We start from the raw sequence: 23,867 nt of genomic DNA, 5'->3' as shown, positions 1-23,867 counted from the left end.
ATAAGGCTTAAACTAAAGAAATCCAGAAAGTTAATGTTAGTAGATAGCATTGTCTATAAACTCATTATGAGCACAAAGTAATGCATAAAGGTTGATAGAACAATTTCTGTTTGAATAATCTGACTAATAACCAATGTTATCATCACCAATATAGCACATGCACATAATCTTTCCAGGTTTCTTTTTTCTTCACAAAACAAAGTTTACTTTCATGATATTTTCATCTGGGCACAATGTCCACTGATTTCCCCTTATTAGGAACATTTGTGGACCACAACATAAATAGATCAGATATAAGAAGATAGGACATTCTAAAATGTGTTCATACAAACCATATACCCTAATTATCTTTTCGGTTAGATCACGGGTGTCAAACTCTGGCTTGGGGACCAAATCTGGCCCCCCACGTCCTTTGTTTTGGCCCCCAAAGGAATCCTAAATATGAACTGCCTTCCTCAGTATTGTACTGCAGCTGGCCCGCCGCTGCATTGAAAAAGCGCCGCTACTACAATTCCTGGCATCATTCGCGTCTATAGACCAGAGGGCTTTCTGCCTATGCGTGGCCCCGCATTGGACTGTTTTATAGACGCAAATAATGCCGGAATTTTAGTTGTGGGCTCTCTGCCTATGCGTGGCCCCACATTGAACTGTTTTATAGACGCATAAAAAAGCCAGGAATTTTAGTAGTGGTGCTATTTCAATGAAGAGGGAGATTCAGCAGCGGGCCACTCATATAATTAACTCTGCATTGTCTGCATTTGGCATTTCCAGTCCCCCTCAGCTGTACTTTTTGTCAATTTTTTCAATAAATTTAAAGGTTGGCCTGTGACTTTGTCTAAGTTTTTAATTTTGGCCCTCTTTGTATTTGAGTTTGACACCCCTGGGTTAGATAAATTCTTATAGTAAAAAGAACGGGAAGTAACAGAATAATTAGCCTCATACTGTGCTTGTAAAGATATATACATTTTTGGATGTGATCCCATCAAAAGTGACAGTGTTGCCAAAAATTAGAGAAGATGGCTGTTAGCCAGACCAGCATTAAACAAATATTTTAACAACCCACAGAATTTAACGTGTGTGTACGTTGGTCTTTCTATATTGCTCCTATTAAATTGTGTTGGTTTTGTATTTGTTTTCGAATGTTTTGTTGGATCATTTTAGATAGCAATAACTCAAAGCTACCAAACTTAACATTTCTGTAAATTAGAACAGCAGCAAAGTATTATTAACAGTCTGTGTTCCTGTTTGAGAGTTTAAATTTCACTTCCGGTTGTAACAGTACAAAAAGTATTAGGAAGATATTCCCCAAAATTTAATGGAAATGTAATATTTGACAGGTGTCACCAAAAGAGGGCTGCTTACTGGAAAATGTATTCTCTTTGTAGTATGCATCATAAGGAAGGAGAAGAGGAGAGAGAATAGAGAAGAGAAAGCTTTTTATGGGGCACTAGAATTTAACAGATAAAATAATTACTTTGTTCATATTCGGATAATTCAGATTACAAAATACAAAACTTAAATTCTTAAATTGTTTAAAAGAAAGTCTCTAAATACAATGGTTGTTACTATAACAAAAATTTCCTTCCAGGTAAGCTTAGGTCAGAGCCTGAAATATTATCCTGAGATCTTAGTTCATACTCTATTTCTTATGATCTTAATAAAAGACTTGCAGCATATCTCTCCCGACGCGTTTCGCCTGTCTTAGGCTTCCTCAGGGGGCTTAGAAACTTGGGTAAGGAGCTATAAAATCAGTCACACTGGAACATCAAGTCTGAACTGTAAGTTATCCTATACATTATAATATGGATCATCCCAAAATATTATAAGTTAAATTCTTTTGGAAATTATATTCCTACTTTCAAACACTTTGTAACCAATATTTATGTTATCTATGTCTTATATAAGACCACTATTACTGAATTATGTGTTTACAACTGGAAAACTTGCAAACATTCTAACATAGGTTATACTGTTTTCTATAGCTCCTTACGCAAGTGTCTAAGTCCCCAGAGGAAGCCTAAGACAGGTGAAACACGTTTGGAAAGAGATTTGCTGCAAGTCCCTCATTAAGATCATAAGAAATAGAATATGAACTAAGATTTCAGGATAATATTTCAGGCTCTGACCTAAGCTTACCTGGAAGGAATTTCTTTGTTATAGTAACAACCATTGTATTTAGAGTCCTTCTTTTAAACAATTTGAACGATTTGAAACAACTTAAGTGTATTTTGTAATCTTCTCCTTTTTTATGATAAATTGAACAAACCAGGCTTGGCACAATTTAGGTTCACCTGACCTTAACAGCTATAACCCCCCTTATGGTACCCACCTTTTATTTTGAATCTCTTTGCAGTAATAAGGAGGTTATTTATCTTATAATGAGTTAATATTGTCATGTTTTGTCTTTCTGTAAAAAAACAATGTATACAGTACAATCCTATGTGCATGTATCAATAGCAACTTATAAAACTCAACTAAACTTAAAAATGAACAAGGCAAATTTGAATAGCAATCAGGTTAATAAGTGAATACATAAAATGTATAGAAATAAGCAAATTAATGATCAGAATACCTCTTTTTTGGGCCATATGTGCTTACACACTGCATTTCAGCTATTTGTTCTCATATTTTGAAGCCAGTCATTAAAAGGTCAATTAGATGTTACCATTCCACACCCAAAGTAGAGGTCAGAGTACACTTCCCAGGATTCCTGTATTACAGGGCAATAAATGCATCTACATGAGAAGGGGTAGGCCTTGCAGTAACATGATACAGGTGGTGAGCAAGTGTCGGATCTCAATCTGTTAAAAAAAACTACGCATTTCGCCCACAAGGACAAAAGGTATAATGTTCACTATCACATGGCAGCATCATGTAGCTGATGCATGATTAGAAACACACTGGAAGTTCAGCAACATTGCCCAATAATGGGCCTGGAAACAAAAATAACACACACTGGAAGTTCAGCAACATTGCCCAATAATGAGCCTGGAAACAAAAATAAAATTGAATTAAAATAGGCTCGCTTTCCTTAGAATTTTCTACCAGATTAATCTTGTCATCTCTTTTACGCATTTCAGCTTATTCCAAGTGTCTTTTTCAGGAACGGTCTGGTAGTCTGTTTGGAATTTACCATTATCAGCACTAACAGAGTGGTATTGTGGCTTGTCATAGCATAATTCTTCAAGCACTTGAATATTATATGTATTGCAGCTGCCTATGTGCTTTAGTAGATTGTTTTCATGTAGTCCAGATTAATGTCATCCTTAGACAACGCTGAATTTTTATAGGGATATGAATGTTTTTTTTTTTTTACATTGTACACTACACTACATGTTTTTAATTGTAATCTTTTCATGTGTTTATTAAGGTTAGGTTTTGTCCACAAAATTTCGGCGAAACGATTTCTCGAATTTCATTGAAGTGCAGGTTCCCACGCTCCCTGGGTTGATAAGTACAGCCCCGGGAGCGTAGGAACCTGCGGTAACAACTGACTGGAGGAACGCAAGTTGATAATTGATAAGTACAGCCTGGTGACCATGGAAACCGTGATCACAGCTGATTGGAGGCACGCGAGTGCTTCCAATCAGCTGTGACTGCAAGTGAACTCCAGATGAACTCTCAATGGAGTTTCTCTATTGAGTGTTCCTCCGAGTTCAGTTCCCACACTCTCTGGGTTGATAAGTACAGCCCGGGGAGCGTGCGATCTTGCGGGCACAGCTGATTGAAGGCACACGAGTGCTTCCAATCAGCTGTGACTGCAGGCGAACTCTCAATGAAGTTTCTCCATTGACAGTTCATCTGAGTTCTCCCAGAACACGACCTTGTGGCGAATCACAAGGCCTTTCTCGCTTACATGCTCTGTAAGCAAGAAAGGCCTGATTCCCCGCGAGATTTAAATTAAATATTTCGCTTTCTCATCCCTATTTCCTTTAGACCAATGGTTTACCTTCCTAGATGATGTCACCTTTTCCTGGATAATATAATATTATAAGATCCCAGCCAATTGTCCACAGTGAAAAAGTTTTCCCACCTTTTGCTCCAATGTCAACTCAAAATGGATTTTCTTCTAACTAGTGTCCAGTACAAAAAACCAATATCTGTGATAGAAATGCACTCCTTACAGCAAACAAACCTTATGTTGACCAACTGTGTTGCCATGAGGAAGAGACCCTGCATGGCCCAGAAACATTGGCTTTTCAAACAAGTTGTGACAGTGTTTTTACAATAAAGCAAGAATACTGTAGTTTGGAGTGCTGGTGACTTCATCTTCTGTATTCATCAGTACAATAAAGGGATCTCTCCAAAAGGGACATATACCGCAATACAAATTTGACAGATGAAATTACCCCTCCCTACTTTATCCAAAACTAAAAAATTACCTTACATGCATTTTAATAATTTCATCAAAACAAACACAATATCAAGATGTGTTATATGTCAGGATTTCATGAAAGTTCATAACAATGTAATAACGTGGTTATTGTTGAGTGCCCTGGGGTAAATGGACAAAAGATGAAAATTGTAGCTACTATCGTATGATGCTATAATATATAAGTCAAAATGTATATATACAGAGAATCTATAAAGTATAATGTCTAACATCATGCTTACTTTATTACAGAGCCAACAGGAATAAAGAAGAGAAGAAAAGGAGTTCTACGTGGAGGTATTGTTATAGTCAGCCCTTGCTGCTCTGTCACTGCCAAGACATATTGCAGAAAGAAAAAAAGTGGCTATTATTCACAACAATGAGAATATTGATTTACCGCCGTCTGTACTTTTTAATAAAATCCAGTTTGCCCAAACCTTTCAATAATGGTCAGAATTATTTCAGACATCTAACATCCATTTATTCATTTCCCTGATTTGTTCCCTGATTTTCCCTCCATTTTCCAGTCTTGGGTGAACCTGTCAATTTCCAGTGTCTGGGGATGAGAAGCTGGGCAGCTATGTTTAAGTCCTGCCAAAGACTTTTTAAATGAGCAAGTCAAACCTCTCATCATATAAAATAATATAATCTCTAGGCAGTTGTCTACAGTAAATCCAGAATTCTCTGTTGTAATTGCATAGATCTATTCCAATATTGCCTTTATACAGATACATTTCCACCAAGTATGTGTCATCATCATTTCCTGTTTAGAATGTGTCGGGAAAGGTTCTAAAACAGGGGTGCCCAACACATGGATCGCAATCTACCAGTAGATTGCAAAGGCAACATGAGAAGATTGGGGAGCCCTGCCTTTCAAAATAAACTCTATAAAAATAAAAACGCACAGGAATTAATAAATCCAAATACCATGGTTGGTAGATCATTTTGACTTGGTCATTTTAAAAGTAGCTCGCAAGCCAAAAAATTGTGGGCACCTTGTTCTAAGGTGTGCATAAAATCCTAATCCCTCAGATATTTTGTGCCAATAAAAGAGACTGATCTTTAACTTTTTTTACCCTTGTTTTGTCAGCCATGGCATTTCCTAATAAAGCTGAGCAGGGACAGATTAGAACCAATATCAAAAGGGGGAGCCCTAATACACAGCATTCCAGCTCTCTGTTAGTGGGGACCCTGGGTAGTTGCCCATTTTGCTCCACCCTAAAATCAGCGCTGTGGTTGGTTGTTATATAGCAAAGCATGTCATCTGTATGGAGAACTTTCATTGTTGTTTGCATCCTAATTGTATTGAATTTGACATATTCTTATGGTAAGATGCTCCATTATCAATAAGAAGAGGGTGCAACCTTGTGTGTCCTAGATTTGTCCTGGCAATATATATAAAGACAAAGGGGGTGTTTATCATTAGTAGTAGATGTAAGAGATGTAATAGTAGTATTTATCATTTGGGGATGTTTTACCTTTCCTGGAGCCTGTGAACAAGGCAAATGCAAATAGGAATTTGGGGTTTATAAATTCCGTGCAGCACATGTTATTTTTGCAGATTGCATTCAGTAAACAGGAGTGTGTCCTTTCAGGGAGCAATATGTACATTTTGACTAACATGAATGATTCACCCTTCCCATACTCCATGGCTGTAACATTCCCTTTTTTCCTTAAATAAGCCAAATGTAATAAAGATCTGAATTTCTACAGCTCAGGCCTGAAGTTTCATTTTCTGCTGTGATAACTTCAATCAAGAACATGCACTAGTTTTAGTATTTATTTATCCTAAACATCTTTAATATTTAAGTAAATATAACCCTGCATACTGTAACCACTTTAAGTGCTGGCTGAATACACCAACTATGAGATGTCTCTGTTTTAAGATATGTTAGCCCCTTCAGTTCAAGACTGCGGCATAAAAAGTAGTCCTGGCACAAATGTGGGGCAAGTGTAGGGAATAGTATGCCCACTGACATAGGGTGAAAATGCCAATTCAAAGATATGTCTATTAATTAGCCATATTTACCATACAATATATTAGAGGAATTAATAAGGAAATTATGTTTGGAATGGAGTTTAATGAAGTTTGAAACTTGATGGAAAAAATACAACAGGATATATTGTAAAATAATAATTTTGGCAACTCTATAGACACTAACTTCCACAAGAGGGCACCACAGTCACATTTTCTATTCATGGAGTGTAAAACACCTGCTGAACAATAGTATAGCTTGTGTTTTTCTAGACAAAGCTCTGAAATTGATAATTTATCCTTAATGCAGCTTTTTATCGACCCAGTATTGTACTCTAAAACAATACTTATTTAAAAGCATCCAAATAACAGCAAAATAGTTACGAAAAAGTTTTGTACTTATAAGTGAAAAAGCCCTCTTCTTGCAGATCATTGTGGGTCTTCCCATTCTGATTGTTCTAAAAAGCTGCAAGAGTACACCCTGTGCCACAAGAGAAATCTGCATCATTTATAGCAAGCAGACTCTGTCATACTCATGTCTAGTAAAGGTAAAGTGTAACTACAGACACAAAAGTCAGGGAGATTCTCCCTGACTCCCAGTCAGGGAGAATCACCCCCTTGAATTGTCCTCTGACCTTTGGCATTAAGTAGGTTGGTGATCATTGGTGGAAAACACCTTCTTCTCTATAGAGTAATTTTTTAAAAAAAAGGAGGTGCCATTGCTGACCCCCAGAAAATGATGGCTGTGGCTCTAAGACGCTTATTTGGAACAAACAACCAAAAACATAAATTGAACTTCATGTTTGTAGAAAATTGAAAGGGTGGCGGCCCGTTCCTCCCATGCCCAGCACACAGAGCAAGAGAGAACATGGTGACCCCCACCTAAGGGCAATACAAGATGTGTTAGGCTGTAGCCTTGAGTTGCAATACTCCACCAGTAAGACCCCAATTTAAGTGGAACCATGAAGACGGGATGGGGCCACTATAGAGTTATAATAAACTGCTGATCCTCAGCACCCCAGTAAGCAGCAGTGCTTTGTAGGAGTTGTGAGATCACTCTGCAGTTAATTGGGTTGTTGTTGCAGGGACATGACTTTCTTTTTTATTGATAGAAATAGCTAATTTTCATTTTAATTTGTGTAACCTATCAGGACTTGTGTATCTATCAGGATACACACAACTATTACTCTCATATAGAAAAACATTGCTTCAGGTTCATTATAGCATTCTTCCTGTAACTGCCTGTTAAGACATTAATAATAAAGACTGCTGCTGACATTTAGGATACTACCTTGTCAACAAGTAAATATTGCCTGGACAGAACATACTGCACCTAGTAAAAGTTAAAGGAGAAATTAGAAGGAAGGTATGAGTGATGTGAAAGTACTCCCTTAGATACGCTTTTATCTGAAACTTGACAGCCTTTTCTCCAGGCAGAGGAGGAGATTAGCTAACAGCCAGGCAGGTAGAGCGAGACATTCCACTAGTCAGTTCTGTGATCCTGCACACACACAATACACTCTCTCAGGTGAACATGGTGAAAGTACGACTCCTCTTTTTTCTGCTGGGTGTTATAGGCCCTGGTAAGTGCAACTCTTTCTATAAGATTCAAAGTAAAACACCTGAACAGTATAGCCTGCTTCTTGGAGTAATGGCTTTTTATATTATACAACAAGCAACAAGAAACTAAATTAGTTATATTTCAATATGTAACCTAACATTGAAATATAAAAAACACATGTGTATTTTTTTATTTTGGGTAATATACAGGATGTGGAATGGAGAACTCTGTTATGTCCTTTCTAGTTTCATGCATAGAAATTCCCAATTGTTAGTGCAGTATAAGGTCACATATGTATCCAGTACAAGACAACCAGATATATCTATGAATGGGATTTTTGTCTAATTTTAACTTAACTTAACTTAAGCTTTTATTCATATATAATATGTTCTAACTTTATTTGAATGCACCTGTTAGGTAGGTCCTGCATATTTCTGATGAGCTGCATCTTATTTTGTTCTATTCTGTTATCATCAGAAAATAAATGTAAAACCTTATGTGGAATGTGCATCCGTCTAATGTTTAAACTCTAATTATTGAGGGTCTTGTGGTATTTGGTAGAAGTTCTAATAGTTGTTTTAAAGAATGATAACATTTTATCACTAATATTCATTCTTCATTTATATTCATACTATTCATTCTCTGTCCTTGATTCTATCATGGCTGGGTCTTCAGATTGCTGTTTCATATCTTTGTCATACACATTGCTAATATCTGCCAATTTCAAAGAGCTTTAGGCACCAACATTCTCAGCCCTGTCGGGTACGTATTCAGTGTAAGACATGGGTGTATCAGTCTCCACACTGATAATAAATTAAATGTTAGATAGCCAGGCATCATATACACCTGAAGTCTTTCACTCTTTGGGGATTATAGTCTGTAGTTGGAGATCTGTGAATATTTTTAGATTCATGTAAAGCTAATGATCACATGAATAGAAAGAATGTGAATGTGAAACATACATTAATTTGGGAATCCTCTAATATTGTGTGAAATCTACTCTTTATCCCCTCCATTTGTGGGAAACTTGAATACATGGTACATGGAAATCTGTGAATCCTTTTCATTTATGGCGTACACTTTTTCCACTTGTGTAGGGTTTACAGCTACTGCATTGGCATCTGTGAATCTTTTTAAAAAGGATTCTATTTTTAGGATGTATACATTTTCTTTATTTGTATGAGGCTTTCATTCCCCCCACTATTTGTGTAAGGATTAGACTCCACACAGGGATCTGTGAATTGTTTTCAGTTGTGTGATTCTTATACTCTGTGCACCGTGATCTGTGACATTGAGTGAAGTCTTCACATTGGGCAGTGGCCATACACAATATTCTAATGCAAGGAAAGTGAATAAAAAAACATTCACTTGTAGATATCATGGTTTTCTGTAGCGATATATTGGGCCTGATTTATTTAAAAATCTCCAAGACTGGAGCAGATACACTTTTCTTAGTGAACCTGGATGATCCAAAAAAACCTGGAATGAATCTGGTCCAGGATTTAAAACATTTGCTGAGAATGAAGCTGTCATGCAATGTGAGCATTCACCTAAGGGCAGGTATTAGCGCAGTGACATAATGGGCCTGATTTATTAAAACTCATGAATTCTGGAGAAATTAGACTATCATGGGTGAACCTGGATGATGCAAAGAAAACTGGAATGAATCTGGTTCAGGATTTAAAACATTTGCTAAAAAATGACATTCCTGGCATAAAAGTCCATCGCTGGTTTGCTAGATCACCCACATTCACTGATGAAAGTGTATCCTCTGCAGTTTTGGAGAGGATTAATAAATCAGGCTTATTGTGTGTTTTGTAGTTTATAAAATCATTTTTTATATGTTTTGAGCTACTGGCAGTACAAAGAGGTTCTGCACTATGGAAATCGTAGCAACCCAAGGCTGTATGTCCCAATGATGCCATATATGTTCATTTTGACACTGGTTCAACAAATGGCTAATGTAAATTAATGGCGGCTTTAGCTTTCTTTACAAGGACTGACATGGGGAAATGAACTCTTTACAAAGCATAAGGAACATAGGTATGTTTGCATTTACCAATTAGCTATACTGTATTTCAGCAGTAAAGAAAACTAAAGCTTTCATTCATTGCATTTCCATGCATCCCAGTGTAAATAACAGTGAACAAAGCACCGGTAACATGTCAGATTAGTGTCATGCTTAGACAACAGCACGAAGCCATTTCATGTGAAATATATGGGAGCTTCACTACTTCTCAAATGAAGTCATAAGTCCTAGCACTAGGAAACAATCAGCAAACTGTTGTCTAGGTTTCAGTAAAAGAAAGAAGCAGGTTTCTGTAGCCAGAGTCAAATGTCAGCAGCATGTGAGAGAGCGTACAGCCAACTCCTTTATGTAAAATATAAAGACAAATATGCCCACTGCACTAAATCAACCCCAAAAACTCCAATAATTACAAACCACCCTGCCTGACTTCTACAGCACCTAGGAATAATCACTCCAACCTCTCATTTACACATGTACACATTTTGTTTTCCAGACCTCACACAACAATAGGGTTGAGTTACCAAAGCAGTTTAGGCTGTTCAGTTAGTAGAGTGAATTATCACTCTGCAAGAGATAAATGTGTGAAAAATCACTATGCAAAGAACACCCAATCCCATGTAAAGAAATATATCAAACCTGATTTCTGCTTGAATGTTGCTGAAAGTCACCTCATTTAGTAAACCGAGTCAATGATGCAAAGTTATTCTGGGAACTGAATTATTTTCTGTGTATGTTACCCATAACTAAATTTGGTCACTTTAAATCTCCATGTTACTGTACAGGATTTTAATAGAAATCACAGTAAGTAGTTGTAGGTTTGGCCAAGGTGCCAATATTAACAGCTAATGGTTTTCTCTATTTCCACTGATGGTCTGGATCAAGCTTTACTGCAGGACTTTCCCTTTGTGACTTTTAGTTTCTCCTTCGGAGGTGACAGCTTACCTGAATGCAGACTAAAGCTGGGTACACACTTCCAATAATTATCGTTGGAAACGAACGTCTGATCGGCCGAAAATCGTTCACAAAAAAGGTGACCAATGACTGACCAACAACGCGGACGAACGTGGATTGTCGTTGGAAATGACTGACTGTCACAGCGGATCTGATTGGCCGACGATTGTTCACTATCTATCGTGTGTACGGTCATTCAGTGATCGTGCATGTTTCTGCAATAGACTTTCTCCTTTACATGTCACTCCCTGCATCGTTCAAACGATTGTATCCAGCGTGTGTACACTATTGGTGGATTATATTTGAACGATCGTATCGATACAGCATGTACAGAATTGTGCACAATACGATCGTTCAAAATAATCGTGCATAATCGTTGATCGGTTATAATCATTCGTTTTCTAATGATAATTATTGGAAGTGTGTACCTAGGTTTAGTATGATCTAGATACAGCGGGTCACATTTATAACAGAAATAACCACCAGGCAGTTTACACTTTTAGCATCTTCTGGGTTTGTTAGAGGCAGGACAACAACTGTATTTGGGTTAAGGTGCGTACACACTTCCAATTTTTATCGTTCCAATCGAACGACGAACGATCGATTGGGCAAAAAATCGTTCGTAAAAAAGTAACCAACGACGCAGACGAACGAGGAAAGTCGCTGGAAACGAATGATCGGATTGGACGACGATCGTTGAACATCGTTCGTGTGTACGGTCGTTAGTTGATCGTCCATGTTCAGAGCATGCGTGATGAACGAACGTCCGTTCACTTTCCTGTCGTGCACATAGTTCCTCTATCGCTTAAACGATCGTATCTATTGTGTGTACAATATCTACGAACGATCGTGTCGTTACCTCTATGTGCAGTATCGGTGCTATACGATCGTTCATATATATCGTGCAGGAACGTTCGTCGTTCGTTTTCCGACGATAATAATTGGAAGTGTGTATGTAGCTTAACTCTACTACAGAAATGTTATCACCTTTAAAAAGAAAAGCCATATCTTCTAACTCTTTGCCTTTTAAAGATATGCCTATCAACAATGTGTAAAGCCTGCTGGTGTAAAAGCTGAACCCTAGGCAAGAAAATACGTTCCAAGTGAAAATACATATGTATGTCTTGCCTGGCCAACAGGAACTTCCAAGCACCCTTCCCAGACAACATAGCCAGACCACAAACCTTTGTTGCAGCACCAGCACAATATGGTGTAGATCACACATTCATCATGTTGATTTGACAAAGAAGGGAACACTCTAATTATTATCCTTCTTTTTCTGTACTCTTCTCTTGTTAGCATGTACCATAGACAGAGAGCTGAATGGGATTTGTTCATGTTATTGTGCCCTTTTCTGCTTTGAAAAAAATATGATACAAATTTACTTGCATAAATACTTTACATCTTTACAAATCTTTACAAAACACATTTTTTTAATAAATTAATTACAACATTACAACATCTGTCTAAAATGTATGTTTAATCTTTTTATCTTTCTTCATTCCTACTTTTATTTGTTCTGTGAACACTGTAAGCTTAACAGTTTAGTATTTTCCTTGTGCACCTTTGTTTTCAGACTGTCTGGTGATTACATTTGTATTATAATCCTTGTCTTGATGACAAATGGTGATTTACTACAGACTAGTGTGAAATTATATAACAAATGAAAGTAGAAAATTTGTAAACTGCAGCCCTTTGACCATAATTCCAAACAACAGCTAATATGTAACTGCACACACTATTAACCTGAGTGGTTTTCTTTTCATGTGCCCTGTATCTATTGTTTCATAGTACCTTACTACTCATCCCATTACCGCCATGTTCTATACAGAATGCAGTAGCTGTATTGTTTCCCCATAAGCCACATTTATAACAATTCTGTCTCTAGCTTCCCAGATTTCTCCACAGTACTTAATAAGGAAAATGTAATCAAATTGTCTCCCCATGGCAACTGTTTTGACCAGACAGATTGTGGCACAGCAAATATAATGAACAAATATTTGACCTTTTGTTGTACCTGCCCTGCCTATAAATTGCCATACTTTATACATTGTGAGGCACTTTCTGGTAGGATTGTGGAATGTGTATATATCTCATATGTAGGGAAGAGAAATATATATATCATACATATAATAAGCCAAGAACTTTTGTAGACCTTTGAGTGGGACATTGCCTTCATTCCTAGTTCTAGACCTACTTAGACTGTTCCGGAGTGTCTTTGTCTTGTGTGTGGTTTAATGCTGCCAATACCAGATTAGCTTGTCCTTTAATTTAGTGCTCAGATGCAGGCAGTCCTGTAAGGCCCCGGTCCAGCACCAGTCCCCCAATCTAATGCCGCACCCTTCACCTATAGCAAGCCTCCGCTCAGCCTCGGGAGGCTAGTTGCACCTCCTGGCTTGCTGCTGCTGCCCATGACTAAACAGGGTGCGATACTGCAGTGGCGTACAATGTGGGATCGACAGAGAGATTATTGTCTACCAACAGCTGGCTTACGGAGACAAACACCAATTTGTGAACAAAATGAAGGAGTTTTTAAAACCAAATATGTGGGAAAATTTTACTGTGTTGCTTAACAGCAGAAAATTCAGGTAAATCGCTTAAAGCGGAAATAAACCAGAAAAAAAACACTTACCTTTTCTTACGCAGATCCTTTTATCCCTCTGTAGCTTTCCTGCATCAGGTCCCACTTTGTCCTGGAATCCCTTTATCCCCGGGTGGAGAAAGCACGAGGTGTCACCATCTTCCTCCGTCTTCTTTCATCTTCTAAATATGTCACTCGATTTTGCACTGCATAGGCCCAAGTTCGGGTGATGTAGTCTGCTGTAAATGTGAAAAAAGCGTTTTGATCTCACTGAGCATGCATGAGATTGGCATGTTTTTCCCCATGTGGAAAAAAGCCCCTTCTGCGCATGCCCAATATCAGGCATGGACAAAATGAGCAGTCAGAAGTCTCATGGGATGTGTCACGTAGGTATGCCTCTGGAGCTCTGCACTCCCATTTTGTCTTTACCGCCTTGGCAGAAAGGGAAGAGAAAAAATAAGGAAAATTATTTTAACCTTACATAAATGACACAAGGCAAAGACAATAGGAAATTAATCTGTCTCTACAGCAGCAGATACAGACCCTGTTAGTGGCAGGGGATTGCACAGGAGACAACAATATTATTCTAGCTTTCACTGGCTCCTCCTAGGCCATTTTGTTCTTTTTGTGGTATAATGTATTTAGGCAGTGTTTATATATATATATATATATATATATATATATATATAATCTTTTTTTTTTGTTTGCTAACATGATGGTTTTTGCTTTATAAAGGTGGAGGCACATTGTTGTATAATGGACTACCTAGCACAACTACTGTTCAGGAAAACACCCCAGCTGGCACCAAGGTGTATACATTCTCAGTCAATTCTACAAGGGCCTTAACAGTACCTCCTACAATAATTAACAGTAGTCCTCTAACTAAAGCCTTTCGAGTGGATTTCAGTCCTCCTCAATATAATGTAAGTATTACTGTATACCAGATTTTAATTTTCTTTCCCTTTCAGCTAAATGATGATGGGGTATATTCACTCATTCAAACCATTGTTAACTCTCTTACAGGTTCTCTAGCACTCTAAACACATTGATAATGTTTAATCCTTGATTGTTACCACAAAAGGTTTGCATTTGCAAAAATCAGTTGAAGCAAGGGAGTAGCTACAGCCAAATCAGGCCAGCCATGTTTTTGTGGAAAGTAGGTGGGCAGTAGTAGTTGGGTAGTTGTAAGATGGATAATATTACTTTACACAACATTAGTAAAGCAATGGATATTACTGACCTGCAGGTCTTCACAGACCTTTTTTTTTCAAATAGTTGATATTATTTTGTATGTGTAATCAGCTTGTCTGGAAAGTAATGGGAAACTTCCATGAGCCATTCTCTTTCATCTATGCAGTGTTCGCCTCTCTCCAGGCTTCTGCACGACAATGCCCATGGCAGTTTTTAATTCTCTCTCTCCTAGGCAGTTTCTTTTCACATGGAGGACTTTGCAGGGCAGTTCTTCCCAGGACACAGTAGTTACACCCGTGCCTTAAATTGGACCTGTGAGGATAGAAATGCCACTGCAATCCCTCATCCTGACTTTACCACCAAAGGAATTTAAATCTAAGAAATGTAAACTCAAATAATTAGTCCAAGTCATTAAGTCACTATGTAATGAAGACCCAATGAGGATGATAGCCTTAAGCCTGAACCTTTAAAATCAAAGCATAATTCTACTTTTAATGCTTCTCATTAAAACATCATTTAGTTCTAGTGCTGTTGTGTTTATTTTACATTTTAAAAGCTCAATGTTACTAAAAAATGTAATTTTCCCATACCTGTGCGTATGTAGTACATGTAATGAATGTAGTCAAAATATCACATACTTTGCTATCTCATATGGGTTTCATATAAATTCATGTATATTATATATTTATATAAAAATTAATAATTACAATATGATTACAATTCTAATATACAAACTAAACACATTTTTTACGTGAATGTTATATTTCTTGTAATTCCAAAAAATTAATGTTATATATGTACATGTTTTGTAATTTTGTGAACATAATCCTATTCTATTACAGGTGGTTACCACTGGCACTCCACCCCTTGATTTTGAAACAATGCCTAATAGTTTTGAATTACAAATATATATGGAAGATGACTCAGAAACTACTGAACTGCAAACATTAACTGTTCAGCTCACCAATGTCAATGAACCCCCAGTATTCCTGGGCAGCCTAGCAAATCAAGGTAAGTATCAGTTTTATGGCGAATTCATGTCATGGTCATCATATTTGTCACCAGACAAAAAAAAAAAAGAAAAAAAAATAACGTTATCTACAGCAGCAACACAGACAACAAATAAAACTGACAAGTGTTCCAGCCTTTTCCATTTTTGCAAGCTATGTTGCTTTTGGAAAGCACCAAGAATGAGGTGTTCAAGAAGAACAAGTAACATTTTATCAGAAAATGGAAGACACTTTGATTTTTGTTTGCTGCAATTTCCTGAAGAAAAGCAAACTTGGAGGGCAATTAGTTAACCTCTAATTTTTATCAAAGATTATTAGACAAATAAATGTGACCTTTTTTTAGGTTAGCATATGATTTTTGCTATTTCAGAAAACTTTTAAGACTTTCCTTCTTTTCTGTTGATCACCCATTTCCCCACATCCTCTAGGTTACTTTTCACAAGTCAGTCTCTAGTTGCTCTTTTGGAAGGCTTTACCAGCGTGTGCTGGCTTTCCAATCTGCCAAAATCACAGGGGCGGACATAGAGAGGTCCAAAGTATGACTATGCATGAGGGCCCTGGACCCTTCTCAGCTAACAGGAGACCCCCAATGGAGCACTGGGGGTCTCCTGTTGGCTCCAGTGGCTCCATTAAGGAAATAAAAGATCCAGTGCATGCTGAAGAAGGAGGCAACCTTTCTTTCAGCATGCACTGGATCTCTTATTTTCTTAAAGAAGCCACATACTTATTTCATAGTTTAACAAGCAGAATCCTTAATATCAGATCTCACATACTTCCACGTTCCTCATACAATATCCAATACAAGTGACATCACTATTCCAGTCTCACAAATACCCCTGAAGAAGCCTAAGGGTGAAACGGGTCAGAAAATTGAGCCATGTAAACCTCAAGTAACCTCCATCCTCACCCCTGAAGTGAAGGAAGGGAATTAAACTCAACTAGCTATTACTGTCAGATAAGCAATTGTATAGATTAAGCCCTTCGTTCCCCAGGACTACGAAATGGGGGGAGGGCACTCTTACTACTTAGATTTGTATTATATGTTTGTACTAATTTATGTTGTTTTGTGTAATATCCAACACACATTATATGGCCATAAAACCCTGTTTGATTTTGTGGTATTTCAATTTAGGGGTTGGCCACCATTATTATTTATTGGTAAGGGGGTTATTCTATAATAGACTATTTTGACTCTCTAATGCCCATCCACTACTAAATACTCCTGTGCACAGCCTCCTCCATCTTCCTTCTCATTACCCACCCTGGTGTGATGTTATTTAAAAAAACCTTTATAAACATATCAAACAAGAAACACAAAAAGGTTCCAAGTATTCTTCATTTGATCCAAAATTAAAAAACAGTTTTGTCAAGAGATAAACTTTCCAGTATGCTTGGTGTGACAGAAATATTGAAGCTGCCACAGTTTATGTTCTTTTTATACTGTTTTTAAACCTACCTGTGTCTGGGTTTATGGTCGGAGATATAAAGGTCCGAAACCAAAGTGTCAGAAAAACAGCCGAAAGGCTAGCATTTTCACAGGGGACATTAGCAGTAGGTGCCTCTATAATTATCTTATTACAGGTTTTCTTGAACTCTAATGTATTACAGGGATCAGTTGTAGGTTACAATGGGTGGTTATCAGCTTTTGTTTCTGTTTGAATTTGCATTGTAGAAATCCAGGCTGTCCAACAGGCAGCCTACTTGTACTTGTAAATATTCTTTTCATTTATTCAAAATTAGAAGTAAAGGTTGTCTGGAACATCCAAAGCTTTAACAATTGTACACTTTTTAGAAAATACATTTATTAATATCTTTTATTTTATTATTTTATTGTCTTTAAGGTTTGGGTCTAGGGGTAAAGTAAAGCTTGTGGCACAGAAAGCCAGAGGGTGTATAATAAAATGTGCCCTAAAAGGTTCTCAAGTGTAAAATTACTCATGTTCTTTCTTTTTTTATTCTTACACCTAAGAAGAAATAAGGGCTCCATATACACCAGAACCAGTAAAAAATTCTGTACCGAGTACCACTTTAATACTTTTTGTTTTGTTATTTTATTATTATATTTTTTTAATTTGATAGTTTTGCATTGCAAACTTAAAAAAAACAAACATGATTTTAGACGCAGGCCTCACTTTAACAAAAATGGCCTTTGGGCTATTTGAAATCGGACAGTTCTGGTATCAATTTAAATATGTGTGTCCAGAACATCTGGCTATCAGATAAAATGGTGCAAAGTTAATACTGATATAATGTTGTATATTTAGTAAGCTATGTATTTCTATTGTAGCAGTGACAATTTACATCGTAGAAGGATCACCTAAAGGAATAATATATCAGGTTCTGGCATCTGATCCTGAAGACCCAGCAAATACACTAAAGGCAAGTGTCTGTGTGTTCATTATCATTATATAGTGGATAACCAATATAAATATTTTTCACCTATTTTTTAATCAGAAATAGTTATCTGCAATATATGGATAAACATCAACCTATTTTAGGTGAACAGTTTATTTTCATATAGTTTTGTAGAAATAAAATACACAATATAATCCATGATCTGTTGGTCTGAGGTTTACTAAAACTGCACAGACTTGTGGTTGCCAACAATTATCCTAATTATAATAGGACAACCGACAGTTTATTCTTGCTTTTTAGGGTTAGAATGGTTAGAACCTCTTTCATTAATACCTTTTTGTCTTAATACCCATTGGGAAAATACTGATTCATTTTATGTGCTGGGAACACAAAGAATGTGACTAGACATCTCAGCAAAGCCAAGGAAAATCTTACCCATATGTCCCCAGGAGGATACTTACCCCCTTTTCCTGTCCCTGTAATTGTTTCTTTCTTAGACCAGGAGACAATCAAACAAAAAGCTTCAGCTGCCTTCAGGTAAAAAAATTAAACGGACATAGAGGTATAATTATTGTGAGCAGTCAAATCAGGACATAGCTATGCCTGGAGTATCCTACATTGAAAACCATTACCTGAATGTTAAATATGTCCATGATGTTGGCTGGAGAAGGAGGGGCCAATGATGGTTAAAGTGAATGAAGAATGAGTTGGATGGTGGTGGCAGGAACTGAAAATGTGCGTTAAAGCTACAATGAATAACTTGGAAGTTAAATGTTTGTAGAATAAGTGTTGAACAATCTATTAATAATTTGCTGGTTTATTAATTTCCTTCTGTTTAAGAGTGCTAGAATGTTTTTCAATACCCAAGCCAATGACAATAAAAGGTACTAACTTGAAATATTTTGCAGTATTCACTGACTCCATCTTCCCCATTTACTGTGTCATCTACTACCCTGGGAGACATTGAATCTACAAAAATATTTGATTATGAAACTGACCAACGCAGGTAATCATCCAGATTAATTTGTCATCTGTCAAAAGTAGAGGTTAATAGAAAGGCACACAATTAACAAAAATGAAACTAAACAGATGTTTGTTTTTACAGTTATCCATTGACAGTGACAGTGACGGACTCTGGAGGATTGTCTGTAAATGGAAGTCTGACAGTCTTCATAACCAACATCAATGATGAAACTCCATACTTCATTACGTATGTAACTCTTAATACATTTACATGCAGCATATTTTTATGAAATAGAATTGTGTTGTGGGATAGATAAAACTGAGACATCAACGACAGTATCTGTTTGGGAAAGCAAGGTATTTCTAAAGTCAGCAATGGCAACTTTTATATGTCTAAGAATGCCACATACTGCATTTATAATGGGGTTCTTTACTTATTTGATGGTTTGGAAATTCTCCCAATAACAGTGAAATATTGGAAAGGGACTTTAATGGTTTTGTTTATCCTAATTTCAGAACAACCACTTCATTTACCATTCCTGAGGAACAGAGTCCAGGAACTATACTCACCAATATAACAGCTGTGGACCCAGATGCTGCTGGATTTGTTAGTACCTTGTACTACAGCATTAACACCCCAAACCAGTATTTCTCTATTAATCAATGTAAGATTCCATCTACTTATTTTTTATGTATCTTTGTAATAATATTAATAGTTTGAACCCAACCAAACCTTTATTGAACAAAACAATTTATAGGAACAATCAGGGTGATAAGTGAAAACAAACAGCATATAGACAAAAGTAGTGGACATCTGTTTTATGGACCAAAGGTGCTTGTATTGCATTTCTTCCTGTCTCTGAATTTAGCTAGTGGCATTGTCAGTCAGATATGACACTCAAATTAGGAAGTACAATAGATGCCAGACTACAATTCTTGCTAGATCAGAGCTTTCCAACCAAGTTTCTTTGGAACCTTAGGGTTCCTCTAGAGGTTGTTAGGGGTTCCTTGAGCAATGAGCAGTTTGTACCTCTCAGGTCAGTTACCACTGACACCAATGATCTTTTTGGCCATCTGTGAGAGTGCAATTCTTCCCACTGACCTCCACACTAATGTACAGTGAGCTGTGATTCTAGCATTATAGTAGTGATTCCTGAAGATCTGAATGTTATTTCAAGGGTTCCTCCAAGTTAAAAAGGACTAAAAACTCCAGGAAAAATGGTCATGCTTGTCTCAACCAAAAGTCTAGCATGTGTACTGCTGTATACTCCAAGGTACGGTGCTCAAAGACAGAACAACATTGACCTGCAAAGCATATGTTGTTACAAAATGACAGTATCATCAAAAAAATATGAAAACATTCAATATTAGATACTTATTACTTTACTTCTTTGTAAAAGCTGGTAAAAGACACTTTGCCAAAATATAATCTCTCTTAATAATATTTAGTGAATAAGTCAGAACATAGCAAAGTAGATGCTGTACAGCATAGAGGAGTGGTGGGTTTGAAAATTTTGTTCTTTTACAGCAGTTGTTATTAAAACCAAAGAGAGGAATGAAATTTTGAGTCCACTGTGTTATGTGTTGCTTCAATTTTCTTACTTTAACTTTTAGTGACTGGTGTAATTCAGATTGCCAAGAGGATAGACCGTGAAGCTGACCCGTTCAGGCTTAATCCAGTTATAACAATAGATATCAAAGTAACAGACCGTCCAAGTGCGGGCCAGTCAAACTATACAACTTTAACAATCACCATTCAAGATATAAATGACAATCCACCACTTTGTAAAAAGTATGCATACAGGTAAGAGAACCAGTAATTTACTATCTGTCACATATCCTCTGTGAATTGGGAGATATCAAACTGTGAGTACGCAAGAGTAAAGGATATGTAATGATGAATGTTACCTACCTTTTGCCTCAGGGTTATTACAGTCTGATATTACTGGAGCTATTCTATTAAGATGAGGTTTATAAAAATAATTTTATGTATAAGGGTGATAATAAATAATCATATGATTTAAGGGTGGGTGGGATTTGTTTAACAAGATATTGTTGAAACAGGATTTGTTGCAAGCAAGAGAAGGAAACCTTCTGTTATAACTATGGGGGGAAGCTAAGTAGTAGATGTTTAACCTGCACTAAAATAACTAGAGAGTGACATTTTGACTGATTGCAGCTAGTCAAATCTTTTTTTTTTTTTTGAAAAACTATGAAGTAGACACCAAAATATTTTTTTTTAATTTATAAGTTTTAATTCATGAAGTGCATATACATTTTTTTTTTTAACAGCAAAGCGGTTCCAGAGACTGAAACAAATGGGGCTCTTATAATTGATCTCAGCAATGAGTGCACAGACATTGATGTTGAAACACAATACAACATATTTAATTTTACTGGACTCTCAGGTCTTGGAAGCAATGAACGATTTCAACTTCTTCCATCAGGATCCGGCAGAATAGTGGTATGGTTTGTTTTTTATGTTATCACTGGGTAATGTTAGGCCCTGTTCACAGTGTTGAATGTGCAGATGCTGCTTCTTTAACAACCAGTGTTGTAGTGCAATTATTAGAGAGGCACAGATAATAAGGGTCATACTACAGCTTCTAGAAGACTTCAGAATACTGCTTATTCATGTAAGCTACAAAATTTTCACGAAGAAAATAAATTGGTACACAGTTTGTTTTGATGAACCTGGAATATTTAATTAATTAGGCTAGAGATAAGATGGGAGTATCTTTACCTGGTTAAGTACATTTTATTATTAATATTATTAGAAAATATTTTACAAAGCCTAAAACACAGTTTGGAGGCCTCAGCTACACAGGAGTAGTGATCTAAGCTGCTGCACTATAGAAATTATTCTGGTGATTTTGTCAGGTAGGTACATACAAGGTACACAATGTTTTGGGGCATACCCTGTACCTGATATTCCATGGGCTGGAGATGGCTGCCGAACACATTGTGGAACTGCCATTGTGTGAAGTGGTCATAAATAGATCAATCTATTCTCAGACAACCAAACTAAATACCATACTGATGCAAGGAGCCTGATTTATTTAAGCTCTCCGTGGCTGGAGAAGATACACTTTCATCAGTGAAGCTGGGTGATCCAGCAAACCTTAAATGGATCTGGTCCAGGATTCAAAACGTTTGCTAACAAATATCAAATGACTTTTAGGAATTCCATTCCAGGTTAGTTGGATTACCTGGGTTCACTGGTAAAAGTGTATCTTCTCCAGCCATGGAGAGCTATAATAATTCAGGATTCAGGCCAAAGGTTTATTCACCAAAAAAGTTAGCTCAAATGTCACCATATTGCTAACAAGATTAGTTTTTCACCGCTTAAAAGGATCCAATTGGCTATATATGTAATTAGTAACTGATGGGAATATTGGGGAGATATACTGATGAATCCCGGTACTCCCCTGTAATGTCACAGTACAGACAATGGGGCTTTCCCACTGAGTCACATATTTTGTAACATTTCCTTCAGATTTAATTGATAAAACAGAATGCAATGAAACTTTGAGCTGCTTGTGAAACCTAAAATAAACAAGCATGGCCATTAGGCAGTAGATACTTAACCACCTTCATGCTGTCTTTATAACTGTTTCTGTAATACATGTCTTGAAATAATCACATTACATTTTTATTTCCAGTTGACCGGTAACTTGGACTATGAAGACCCAAATAACATTGGTGTTGGCAATGAATATAGTCTTACAGTTAAAGTACAAGACATCGCTTACCCATATTATAGTCGTATGTAGCATTATTTTCATTCAAATTCTAAAGTGTGTTTTGATATACCTTTAAACTGAAACATAAATACATCCCTTTCTGTTTTCAGAAAATATTTATGTTTATGTGAAAACAATACCAATCAATGAATATCCCCCAGTATTCAACAGCTCTTCTTATGTGTTCAATATTTCAGAACTTGCACCACGTAAGTAATTTCATTTTACTAAACATTAGCACAATCCAATTTATTGTGACATAGTATGAAGTAGCTGTACGTAAAAAAAAATATATACTTTTTTTATTTTTAGGGGTTGGGTTCCTTTTTCTTTTTGTTGGTCATGTAGATTTAGTATGATTTTTTTATTTATTTATTGTTATCAGAGAGGTGAAGCTTTGAACTCCACTTCATATGCTGTAATATTATGCCCTTACAGACTGTTAAAAAAAAGAAGAGAAACCTAAACTTTACACAGAATTGTATGTTTAAGGCTACGTACACTTGTCCAATGGTTCTCGTCTGATAATCAGCTCAGAACCGATATCGGACGAGAATCTGGCGTGTGTACAGCGCCTGTCGTCCATCGTCCGAATGACCGTCCTAGTGGATCCATGGACGACGAACGATCTTAATGGAAGCGAAGGGGGAGAGCCCGCAGCAGGGTGCCACTCTGTCGTTCTCCCCCTCCCCTCTGCATGGAGTACAACACTCATTCATGCATCCCTAGTCCCTAGTTGTTGGAAAGGATCGTGAAAGATCCTTTCCAATGACAAATATTGCACGTGTGTATGTAGCTTAAGTCATTCCAGTAAGTCAAAAGTTTTGGTATGGCTTAGGCTATGTACACACAAGAGACAAACACACATGACATGTGTACAGCAGCAACTCATGGATCCATCCTGATAGATGGTCAGGATTGACTGATGGGGAACAATCATTATACAAGCCAAGTATGGGGAGCAAAGGGGGTGCCACTCGCTTGTCATCCTATCTCTATAGAACAAGAACTGTGTGCACAACTCTCATTCATTCATCTGTCATTCTCTGTTGCTGGAAACAATCATGAAAAATTGTTTCAGCAATGAAAATTGGACGTGTTAGTCTAAGGTTTCAATCAGATACGTTGTGTTAAGG

General features: G+C 36.9%; 1 protein-coding gene across 1 annotated transcript in view; it reads left to right on the top strand.

The window, feature by feature from the left end:
- Window positions 1-7,855: 7,855 nt before the first annotated feature.
- CDHR3 (cadherin related family member 3) overlaps window positions 7,856-23,867 on the top strand; it is a 28,884-nt gene continuing 12,872 nt past the window's right edge. Inside the window, exons 1-11 of the mRNA XM_072401674.1 lie at window positions 7,856-7,930; window positions 14,205-14,392; window positions 15,503-15,671; window positions 17,958-18,049; window positions 18,934-19,031; window positions 19,131-19,235; window positions 19,505-19,653; window positions 20,603-20,792; window positions 21,281-21,452; window positions 22,651-22,753; window positions 22,842-22,940. Of these exons, the coding sequence (XP_072257775.1) occupies window positions 7,882-7,930; window positions 14,205-14,392; window positions 15,503-15,671; window positions 17,958-18,049; window positions 18,934-19,031; window positions 19,131-19,235; window positions 19,505-19,653; window positions 20,603-20,792; window positions 21,281-21,452; window positions 22,651-22,753; window positions 22,842-22,940 (1,414 nt within the window). The 5' untranslated portion in view covers window positions 7,856-7,881. The remainder of the gene's footprint in view (window positions 7,931-14,204; window positions 14,393-15,502; window positions 15,672-17,957; window positions 18,050-18,933; window positions 19,032-19,130; window positions 19,236-19,504; window positions 19,654-20,602; window positions 20,793-21,280; window positions 21,453-22,650; window positions 22,754-22,841; window positions 22,941-23,867) is intronic.

The sequence above is a fragment of the Pyxicephalus adspersus genome, chromosome 2, assembly GCF_032062135.1.
Source record: "Pyxicephalus adspersus chromosome 2, UCB_Pads_2.0, whole genome shotgun sequence".
NCBI lineage: Eukaryota > Metazoa > Chordata > Amphibia > Anura > Pyxicephalidae > Pyxicephalus > Pyxicephalus adspersus.
The sequence above is the reverse complement of the archived record's forward strand: the minus strand, read 5'-3'. Positions and strand labels throughout refer to the sequence as shown.